An 11,910-nucleotide genomic window follows, 5' to 3' on the forward strand; every position below is an offset into this window, starting at 1 on the left:
GTAACCATATGTGAACCAATCCTGCCTGTGTTCTGTGCACATCCAAAATTCCTGCTGAATGACCCACCTGGGAGCGAGTTACCAGTGACCCAGGGCTGGGGTGGAAGGAAGGTGCAGGTGTGGGGAGGGGCGGAGAGCCCAGGGCTGGTGCAGCAGGGTGCGGGTGGAGGGGGTTGGGGCAGCAGTGGGTGTGTGGGTAGGAGGGCACTGGTGGGAGGGAAGTGGGAGCCCAGAGCTGGGGCAGCACGGGATGTGTGGTGGAGAGCCTAGGACTGGGGTGGCAGGGGGTGTGGGTGGGAGGGGAGAGCCGAGGGCTGGGGCAGAAGGGGTGGGTGTGGGTCAGAGGAGAGAGCCCACAGCTGGGGCAGAAGGGGGGGTGTGGGTCTGGGGAGAGGCCCAGGGGTGGGGCGGCAGGGAGTGCGGATGGGGGGGGAGGCCCAGGGCTGGGGAAGCAGAGGGTGCAGGTGGGAGGGGAGAGTCCAGACCTAGAGCGGCACAGGGTGTGTGTGTGGGAGAGCTCAGGGCTGGGTTGGCAGGAGGAGCAGGTGGCAGGGGAAAGCCCAGAGCTGGGATGGCAGGGGGGGTGCGGGTCGGGGGGGAGAGTCCAGGTCTGGAGCGGCAGGGGATCCAGCGAGGGAGACAAAAAACCCAGAGCCGGCCCTGACCACAGCGTCTCCAGGAAGAAAAAACAGAGTAAGAGAGAGAGAGAGAGAGAGAGTGTGTGTGTATGTGGCAGGGGTGTGAGGGGTTGTTTAAGGTGAATCACTGAGATTGTAACAACTCCAGAAAGGTAACAGCCTTTAGAGTGGTTTACACAGACTGGTTCAAACTGGGTTACCAGAGACCATGAGAGAAAGAAAGATTTCTGATATGAAAGGCTGAGTTTAAACAGACTCAGGGTCTTCATTTTGAATCAGCAAATGGGCAGGGCCTTCTGTCCACGGGGATCCCAACACTGAATAGTTGGAGGGACGTTGGTCTACCAGGCTGCCCATGAGGAAGACGGGTGAATTCTGGTGTGTTCAGCAAGTGTGGAGGAATTTTTATTGTTTTTAAAGTGTTCCTTGTGATACTTTCCTCCTACTAACAAGGTGCAGTCTGCTGAGAGAGAGCTGTGTGGTGACTTGTAACTGCTGGCAATATACTGCTGATAGCCCTTGGGGAGAACGCACAGCACAGGCGCTGGCCTGTGGGCAGACAGGTTTGCTGGGGGTATCACAGTGGAAGGCAGGGGGTTGTTATCATAAGCATAATTCCTAATTATGAACATTAGAGTCCAAAATGTGGGTGCCTGCATCAAACTTCCAAGCTTAATTACCAGCTTGGATCTGATAGCGCTGCCACCAGCCAAAAATTTCCAGAGTTTGGCTCACTCTGGTCTCTCCAAAACCTTCCCTGGGGGGACCCCAAGACTCAGATGCTCTGAGTCTTACCATAAAGGGAAATAACTCCACTCCTCTTGTCTTCTCTTTACTTCCTCCCCAGGCTTCCCCTCCGTGGGTTATCCTGGAAGATTACTGTACTTAAACTCCTTGAATTACAAAACAGAGAGGGCAATTTACCTTCCCCCCTCCTTCTTTTTCCCCCTCCCAGTCTTTCCCTGAGAGAGACCGTACGTAATCTGGCACAGGGATTTCTATCTCGCCTAGCCTCACATTAAGAAAAAAATCCATAGGTTTAAAAGAAAATCTTATATAAAAGAAGAAGAAAAGACATAAAATGCTCTCTGTATCAAGATAACAATATACAAGGTCACAATTGCTTAAAGAAAAATATGAATAACAGCCTATGCAAAAGAAATACAATAAACATCTATTTTTCTACCTTTGTACTCACAACTTGGAAACTGAAGATTAGAAGCTTGAAGATAGAAAGATCCCTCTCATAGCCGAGAGACAGACAAAAGACATACACAAAGGGACACACACACAAACATTCCCTCCCTGAGCTTTTAAAAATCCAGTTTCCTGATTGGTCCTCTGGTTAGGTGTTTGGTTCCCTTTGTTAACCCTTTACAGGTAAAAGAAACATTAACCCTTAGCTATCTGTTTATGACGGTTGTGCAGCATTAAAAACCCTTGGCCACAAAGAGGTGGGACAGGAGGTTCCAACCCAGAGACAGGTGATGGCTGGAAGCCTGAGTAGGCACTTCTGGAGTGGATCACCGAAGGGTGGGGGGATACAGATGTAGCTTTTCTGAAACTGTAAAGATCCCTAACTAATATCATCTCCAGATTTCATTGCTGGGCTGTTCCACTAACAAAATATTAAATAAGAGAGTAGTTAGGCACCCTTGGCCACCCCACCCAGCCTAGTATCACCCCTCACCCTGACACCCTGCAGCCCCCTTGCTATTGCAGAGGCAGTTCATACAGTGACACCAATCAGGACCCACCTCTGCGCTGTGCCTTGGCACTTCGCACCTGTACCGCCAGGATGATTAAGACCAGACAGAGCACGGCTCCCAGGATAATGCAGATGATCACGGGCACCGTAACTCTCCCACTGTCAGACTAAGGGCGGCACGGGGGAGCTGGATGGAAATGAACATGCAAAAGGGAGAGATTATCCTGTGAGAGTCGGGGGGCAGGGAGGGACAGGGAGCTCCCCAGTCACTCACTGCATGGCCCAGGACAGCAGGGTAATGGGCTGGGACAATCTATGTGCCACGGGGGCAGCTCACAGTCTGCTATTTAAATCATGGCCCCTGCTCTGTCAACTGGAGCCAGCAGACAGGCATCCTCTGGATCAGCAGGGCCTGCAGGTCCCACCCAGGTGTCATTCGCCCTCGGATTTCACAGTCCATGGAAAGGAGCTCCTTCCCTCAGGCTGCAGCTTGCAGCTCATCCACTGTGACCCAGCACGAGGGAAATTTAACCCTTGATGGGAGGAAGAGGATACTTTAACTGGGGTTTTTGGAGAATCTGTCCTCTTTGTCAGACCTGCAAAGGGAAAGGGAGGAGAGTTGGAGCCTTCAGAGATGAGGAGGTGACGTGTTTATTCCTGGGGGGAACCTCACCTCCGAGAGTCCCTGGTTGTCTCCAGCCGTCACCTCCACAAGCTCCATCAGAGCAGCACAAGGATGCAGGGCTATGTGGGCTGATGCCTGAGCCAATCTGACCCCACAAAGGTCCCACCCCACAGCATCCATGATGCTCCTGCACACAGGAGATAGGAGGGGCTGGTCTGGGACCAAAGGGATGGGGGGCTAGGCTGATCCATCCTCCTCCCTGAAAATTACAGCATGTAGTACAAACATCTCCTGTTGCTCACCTGAGCAATTCACTCCAACATCTTCCTTGTGACCACAGTTGCTCTCACCCCAGGGCTTGGCAGGACAGTCCCAGAGAGATGACTCTGTCCCTCGGCAATTCAACATCTCCACCCAGATGGGACTAGTCCCCTCGCCAAATGCACCCTCAGCCGGGGCAGATACAGCAGTTCCACAGCCCAGTAATTTACACATAACGTTAGCATCTGCCATGTCCCAGGAGTCATCACAAACTGTTCCCCAGGAGCCACGGTACCAAACCTCCACTCTGCCCGAGCATCTGTCCTCCTCTCATGACACGTAACTTCTCCTGGTCTGGAAATGCAGAAACCTCACATGTTACTGGGACAGCTGGGAAAGTCCTTAGGGACCAAGAGTGAAACAGTGAGAAGCAGAGATACCTGTGCAGCTTGGAGAGTTTGGACACTCGGTAAATGGGGTCTGAGTTGGTTTTGCTTTTTTTTCCTATGGAGAAAAAAGCCAAGGTGAATGCACTGGGTTGTGTGAGTGATGTGAGAGTAGAATTTATCTGTATTTTAGCCCCCTAATTTCAGCACAGTATGAACAGAAATGTGAACTCTCGGTCATTTAATACTTAACTAATTTGCTCCTTAGCTGTTACTCAGATACACAGGCTGACAGGCACCCAGACTTGTGGGGGATTCCAGTCTCGACCCAAACTGCACAGCCTTGGCCCATATCTGATTGTTCATCCCAAAAGGATTAATAACCACAGAGCTGCCTAATGACGGTGTCTAGGGAGAGGCTTTTCTTCGCTCTCACACTACCTTAGTGCACTTTGTAACACTGGTCTCTTTTATAATTAATTAATTAACTTCCATGTTTGTTGAAAATGAGACAAGTGCTTATTCCTATAAAACATCATACAAAATACATTTGTATCTTGTGTTGAGAATTTACATCTGCCTACACTGAGATGTGAACAACAACAAACTCTATCCTAACTCTTCAAGTAATTGAACACATCATATACATGTGCATTTGCACATGCACATGCAGGTAGTTTCATAATTACCAGCGCAAGAAATATGGGTCTCTTCTGCTTGGTTATCACATGACTTTGGATCCCAGGGATCTGATGGGCACTTCCAGAGGGAGCCGTGCTGCTCACTGCATGCAACGTGGTCCAGCCACGTGGAACCAGAACCTGCTCCATATTCAAAGTCTCTTTCAATCTGCCCTCCATCCCCACAGTTCAGCTGTTTGCAGACAATTGCTGGGGTGACTCCAGACATCTGATTGGAGCAAACACTGCCCCACGTCCCATTGTAGAAAACCTCCAGCCGCCCAGCACAGTCACTGTCGCTCACTAGCCTCAGATCTGTGAATTCTAGAAGGAAACGCACAAAAAGGGAATTTAAATCTTCTGATTCTGAAATGAACTGGAGTGTGAAGAGTGAAATCCCAGCGATTGCAAACAATTCTGTGTATCATTCTGCAGAAACAACTGCTAGAGAACCACTCCAAGAATGAGAGACTTTTATGCATCACAGGCCCCCTAGAAATACAGTGGGCATCTCTGGAAGGCCACCATTTACAAGCAGCTACATACGATTGTAACAGATAAAGGCCGGGAAGGATTGTGACATTGGCAGGCCAGATGCCAGTTCTTGCCCAGCTGCAGGCATTAGCTGAGAACTGACAATCTTATAGCTGGATACCAGGCCAGGTCACTTGTATGTTAGTTTTGCTCAAAACAGGTGTTAGTCTTGTAAGAATGTATTTGTGTTTAGACTCTATGAAATGGTTGTTAGTTGCTGCAGGCATTAATCTCACTTGTAATGTCTGTGGTCCATGCTACAAGAAAGTATGTAAGTTTTGCCTTATAAGTTTGAAAATGTTGGCTCTCAACTTGTGAACTCAGGCACAGGAATCATCCCCCCATCCATCCTGAAGGACTATCAAAATCAGATGGGTTATCAAGGATCATCACAATGTACAGGATTGGTTAATGATCTTATCACACTCATGGAGCAGCACCTGCAGAAGGCCTCGTCCCATCGTTTTGAAGGCTGGAAAAGGGAAATAAAAATAGTAGATGTGTTGACTGTTCATCTTTTTGGCTGTTTGATCTGTGACAGGGCTAGAGACACAAAACTGAGGACAGAGACCCCAAGGGGTTACCCCTGAATCAGCACTGAAGGACATTTGGAATTGACAGATCACTACAGTTCTGTCCCTCCTAGGATGTAAATGGTAATTCATTTGTGTGTAGATGTTTGCTTGCTTTAACTTGTCAAATAACCCTTTTATTTCTCTTTCCCAGTCAATAAACCTGCATATAGTTTATAACAGGATTGGCTACAGGCATAGTCTTTAGTGTAAGATCCAGGGAACCAACTGATCTGGGGTAAGTGACTGGTCTCTTGGGACTGGAAGCAACCAGAACGTGGTGTGATTTTTGGTGTAAGTCACCAATTATCACTAAGTCCAGTTTGTCTGGGAAGATAGATACACGTCTACCCCGCTGCAACATGACTCGATATAACATGAGTTCGCATACAGCACGGTAGCAGCAGGGTTCCAGCGGTGCTTTCATGGGTCCAGGTCTCCGGCTGCTGTGGGGAGCCCCGGACCCTTTAAATCCCACTGGAGCCCTGCAACCACTACCCCGGGGCTGCGGCAGCAGAGCTCGCAGGCGATTTAAAGGGCATGGGCTCCCCGCAGTGGCCGGAGGCTGGAGCTCTTTAAATTCCACCAGAGCCCTGCCACCCCGACCCCGATAGAACAGGGTTTCAGCTATAACGCGGTAGGGATTTTTGGCTCTCCACAACCGTGTTATAGCGGGGTGGAGGTGTATATTGATCCAGGACTACATTCCCTCTAAGCGGTGTGGCCACATGGCTGCAGAGCAGGATATCAAGGGCCACATAGGCACGCAGCCACAGGTGCCTGGATTGGAGAGGTGCCTTTTCCCCAGCCCCAAACCTGCTGCAGCCGGGGACTGGGGAGATATTTCTCTCCCCTGATGTCGAATTTGCTGCAGCGGGGAAAGAGGTGCCTCTCCCCTGGCCACAGGCTGCTGCAGCAGGAGAAGGCTGGGGGGACTCCTCTCTTCCCGCCACAGCCCCAGGGCAGCCTGCATCCCAAACCCTTCATCCATGGCCCCACCTCTTAGCCCACAGCCCTAGCTAGAGCTTTCACCCACTACATACTCCATCTCTCTGCACAGCCCTGAGCCCCCTCCTGCACCCTGAGCTCCTCATCTCTGGGCCCACCTCAGAGCCCTTACCCCTAAACAGAGTCCACAGCCCCCACGCTGTAACCCTCTGCCCCAGCCCTGAGCCCCTTCATGACCCCAAGCCCCTCATCCTTGGCCCCACCCTAGAACCCACACCCCCAGCCAGAACACTCACTTCGCCACTCTCTGCATCAGCCCTGAGCTGCCTCCTACTCTCTCAACCCCTCGGCCCTAATCCTGCCACACATCACCTCTATACTGGTGCACATAAAAAAATCCATTCTGCTCATGGATGTAAAAAATTAGAGGGAACATTGGTCCAGGAGTTCACATCTGCTACTGTCTTGCTGAGATCTACTTGTAGACACACCACCAAGTTGGGGTATTACCTTGTTTCTCATCATTCGCCTGAAGGTGGCACTCAGAGCCATAAGCCACTCCAGACAGCGTGACAGGGATCATGAGATCAAATAATTTGACCTTCTGTAAAACAGCTGCATGGAGCCTAAGAACTTGAGTCTGACGTAAGCAGAGCTTCCAGAATGGCATCCAGTCTAGACAGGAAGACTTCAAGAGATGCAGAATGCACTATTTCCCTGGTAGTTTGTTCTGATAGTTAATCACCCTCCCTGTTAAAAACCTGGGTCTTATTTCTGATGTGAATTTGTCTGGTTTCTGCTTCCAGCCATCGACTCTTGTTCTGCCTTTCTCCATTAGATTAAAGAGCCCTTTAGTAAGTGGTATGTTCTCCTCGTGAAGCAACTTATGCACCGTAATCAAGTCACCTCTTGATTGTTCTGATAAGCTAAACAGATTCAGCATCTTAAATCTCTCACTGTAAGTCTTCTATTCATCAGATCACTTTTGTGGCTCTTTTCTGCTCCCTCTCCAATTTTTGTGGACATCAGAACTGGACACAGTATTCCAGTATCTGTCTCACCAGTGCCATATACAACAGTAAAATTTAGTCCCCCCTCCTACTCTCTACTCTCCTGTTTATACATCCAAGGTTCACATCAGCCCATTTTACCACACACAGCACTGAGAGCTCTTGTTCACTTATCTCTCCACTAGGACCCTACATCCTTTTCAGTCACTGCTTTCCATGATACAGTCTCCTTCAGACACCTGAGATGCAGCATTCTAACATTAGGGAAATCTCGAAATATCTCCAATATCTCTGGGTGGGAGCTGAGGACTTTCTAATGGTGACCCTGGTATGTAGTTACAGAAGGGAAAGGGGGACAGAGACAGCCAGGGAAAGTATCATTTTCAGCAACCTCCTTAAACATCTGCCCCCTCCATTAAATCTCCTGGTAACATGGCACACAAGAACATTCACAAAACCGACCTGAGCAGAGAACTCCGGCGTCTTCTTTGTGTCTGCAGTTGTGCTGGCTCCAACCCCTGGAAGGACATCCCCAGAGATCGGATTCATTCCCAGAGCAGTTCACATCATCCAGCCAGATCTGCCCGGATCCTTCCCCATGATGAGCAGAGACAGTTGCACTGATGGCATGTCCACATCCCAGTTGTTTGCAGATGACATTGGAGTCTGGTAAGTCCCAGAAATCATCACAAACTGTCCCCCAGCTGCCATTGTAATAAATCTCCACTGTCCTGGCACAGTGACCTGTCCCATTCACCAATCTGATCTGCCTGCTCCCTGCAGGGATAGATCCCAGCTGTTAACACATATTTTCCTACTGAACAGAGAATGTCTGTGAGATCTAGAAATGAATCACCTGAGCAAATGACACCAACATCCGCAGCAATTCCTGCCTGGAATGTCTCAGATGTGGAGTTGTCACAGAGAGTCAGATGAGTCTCATTTCTTACACACTGGACCCTTCTCAGCCCCACAGGGCCCATTCCTTGCTCAGACTTAGGGGGGTTATAAGCTTTCTCAGCGACTCCGCACTGGAGCTGCCTACACACCACATTGGCATCGTTCATGTCCCACTCATCATCCAGCACTCTGTCCCACACACCACGGAGGGAAATCTCAACTCTCCTGTCACACTGGCTCTCTCCATTCAGCAGTCTGAGTGATTCAGAGCGACCTGGGCTCAGGAGAGATGGGAAACAAACTGAATAACACTCCCTGTTATACACTAGAAATGATACTGAGTGTGCATGAAATTATGGACTGTTTCTAAAGAAGGTTAGCAGTGATTTGGAGAAGAATAGGGATGGTGAATTGGTGACATTTATGGAACCTGAAGGATAAAGTGCTGCCCCTATGCTGTTGCTCTTCGTAAGGACAGAGTTGCTGACTAAAGCTCTTCCTGGAGAATCCAGGGCTTTCCTGGGTCACAATGATTCATTTGCATTAATATTATTTAGTTTAATTTTATGTTTAAAATAATTACTATTATTATACGTGCTTTAGGATCCAGTTCCCCTCTCCTTGCTGTACCCTGAGGTTCCCCTGCTCTGGGGGCAGTGTCACACACTGATGGGGAAGTGTCCTTAATCCAACATCTCTCCTGCACTTACCTGAGCAAATCACACTGGTATCATTGTCGTGTGAGCACTGAGAGGCCCCCAGGGCAGTAACAGGGCAATGAGCCAAATGGGGTTCAGTCCCTTTACAGTGATATGTGTCTGTCCAGACAGAGTCAGTTCCTTTTCCAAAATACGCTCCTCCTGGAGCCGATTCAGCGAACCCACAGTTGAGCTGATGACAGAGAACGTTGGCATCTGATAGATCCCAGTGTGAGTCACAGACAGTTCCCCAGGCATCACCAACCTTGATCTCCACCCTCCCTGAGCACACTGTGCTGCCGTTCACCAGACGGAAACCTGTGTGCCCAGGGGACAAGGGAGAAGGGGTTTAGAGAGGGAGGTTGGAACTATTTTATAGCAAATAGTAAAAGAAAGGAAAGTCAGGGGCATTTGATCCCTTTCTCATTATCTTGGCTTGTTTGGGGTTTGATCCAACCCTATTAAACCCAGTTCCCTTCACAATGAGATCAGTACATTGCTTCACTCTAATTTAGAATACGTCACTGGGATTTTAAAGAGATTGTGCTGAATTCTTACGTGAGCATATGACATCAGCATCATTTGTGTGTGAGCATGTCTGATTCACTTCTGATATCCTGGGACAGGAGAACAGGAGAGACTCATTCCCCACACACTGGAATTCTTCAGTCAAGATCATCCCTTGTCCTTCTCCGAAATGACGTCCTCCTGGGATAGATACAGCTATTCCACACTGTAGTTCATTACAGATAACGTTGGCAACTTTGAGATCAAAATGTGCATCACAGACTGTGGTCCACGTGTTTCCATGTTTTATCTCCACACGTCCTGAGCAGGCGCCGTCTCCTCCAACAAGACGGGGCTTAATTTGTCCTAGAAAGTCAATTAAAGCTGAAAATTATAAAGGGGGTTTGGGAGTTCAGGTACTCCACTGGTATAAAACTTTGCCTAACAGCTCATTCTGGGTCAGTGGCAAAGTGAAGGCAGCAATAGAAATAAAAGGCAGTATATTAAATAATGGAAAAGGTGGGAATTAGAGCAAATCAATATACATTAGAAGTTAGGATATGAAGAAAACTGATAAGGGAAGCTAAAGACATCAGGATAAACTCCATGACTGGGAGGACTATGAAAAATAAGGAGTTTTTTAAAATATATTAGGAACAAACAAACAAACAAATCCTAACAATGCTGTAGGCGCATTAGAAATGGAGATAGTAAAATTTTTAATAATGATGCAGAAAAGGCAGATGTGTTCAATACACATTTCTGGTTTTGTACAGCAGCAGGATGTCTATTCATATCCTATGAAAAGGATGAATCTCTCTCCAATCTATTGGTACCTAACGAGCATGTTAAATGGCATTTACCATGGATCAACATTTTTTTTTATATCAGCAGGCCTGAATAGCCAATAAAACCACAGAACAATAGAAATGTAGGGTTGGAAGGAAACTCAAGAGGTCATCTCGTCCATCTCCTCATACCAATGGAGGGTTAAGCATACCTAGGCCACTCCGATAGATGTTTGTCTAACATGTTGTGCAAAGTCACCAATGATGAGGATTACAGAACCTCCCTACATACCCTGTTCTAGTACTTAATTATCAGTATAGTTAGAAAGTTTTTCCTAATATCTAATCTGAATCTTATTTGCTGCACTCTAAGATGATTATGTCTAGTCCTACCCTTGGTGGATATGGACAACAATTGACAAACAATCTTTCAGTTATTTGAAGACTGGTATCAGTTCACCCCTCAGACTTCTCTTCTCTAAACTAAAAATGTCCAATTCTTTCAACATTTCCTCGTAGATCATGTTTTCTAAACCTCTTACTCTCTTTGATGCTCACCTCTGGACATTCTCCAAATTGTCCTTATCTTTCTTAAACAGTGATGAGCAAAACTGCACACAGTACTCCAGCTGAGGCCACACTAGTGCTAAGTAGAGTGGGACAATTACCTCCTGTGTCTTACATATGACATTCTTGTTAATACAATTCAGAATGACATTTCCCTTTTTCATAACATCATCACAATTTTTCAGATTGTGATCCTGTGGTCTTTAGATGTGCTTGTAATTATTAGAACTGGGAGCACTGGCTGTTGGGAGTCTGAAAGGACAGGAAACAGGAAGAATGGGGGAGGAGTTGAAGAGGCTGAGTGAGAGTTACAGAGGGTGCAGCAGCAGATTGGTAAAGAGGTTTCAACTGCAAAAATGAAGTCCTGTTGAAGTTTGTTAGTACCTTGTCTGGTTGATACAACAGATCCACTATAACTCCAAGATCATTTTCTGCAGAACTGCTGCCTAGTCACTTATTCCCCATTTTGTTTTGTTTTTTTATCATTTGATTTTTCCTTCCTAAGTCTAATACTTTGCTCTTGTCTTTATTGAATTTCAATTTACTGATTTCAGACCAATTCTCCAGTTTATCAAGACTATTTTCAATTTTAACCCTGCCTTCCACAGAGCATGCAACCCCTCTCAGCTTTATGTCATCCAGAAATTATGTAAGTGTGTCTCTACTCCATCATCCAAGTCATTTACAGAAATACTGAATAGTACCAGACCCAGGCCAGTGTTATTTTGTATTTATCCCTAGGAACACAGCAATCACAGAGAAAAGAATAAAGCAACTGAAGGCCTACAGACCTATGTCTTACCGAAAGCTCAGCTTTCCACTCAAAATCTGGGCTGACTCAGCTTATCTCAGGAACCCTTGTGTCTGGAGATTGTGTTTCAGTCTCTCTCCCTGCAACCTCTGTTCATCAGGGCTCCCCTGTTAACAATTCCCAAGCTTTCTGGTTAGGATTTCCCACCTCAGGGGCACATCCCAAGGAAGGGGGGGTTGCGCTCAGCTTGGCCAGATGCAAAAGTTCAAAAGCTCCGACACTTGTTTTGTCAGTTACGTACCAGGGGGTACTGGGTTCTGTGAAACCATTGTCTGCC

At 47.5% G+C, this 11,910-nt stretch overlaps 1 protein-coding gene across 1 annotated transcript; it reads right to left on the reverse strand.

Moving 5' to 3' along the window:
* Positions 1-2,902: 2,902 nt before the first annotated feature.
* On the reverse strand, positions 2,903-9,282 carry LOC116828856 (scavenger receptor cysteine-rich type 1 protein M130-like; the record flags this gene model as incomplete). Its single annotated transcript, XM_075062165.1, has 7 exons — positions 2,903-2,942; positions 3,533-3,586; positions 3,673-3,736; positions 4,308-4,622; positions 7,825-8,139; positions 8,219-8,536; positions 8,973-9,282. Coding segments are annotated over 7 exons (1,416 nt in total), but the record flags the coding sequence as incomplete, so codon positions are not given.
* Positions 9,283-11,910: the final 2,628 nt, after the last annotated feature.

This window comes from Chelonoidis abingdonii, chromosome 1 (genome assembly GCF_003597395.2).
Source record: "Chelonoidis abingdonii isolate Lonesome George chromosome 1, CheloAbing_2.0, whole genome shotgun sequence".
NCBI lineage: Eukaryota > Metazoa > Chordata > Testudines > Testudinidae > Chelonoidis > Chelonoidis abingdonii.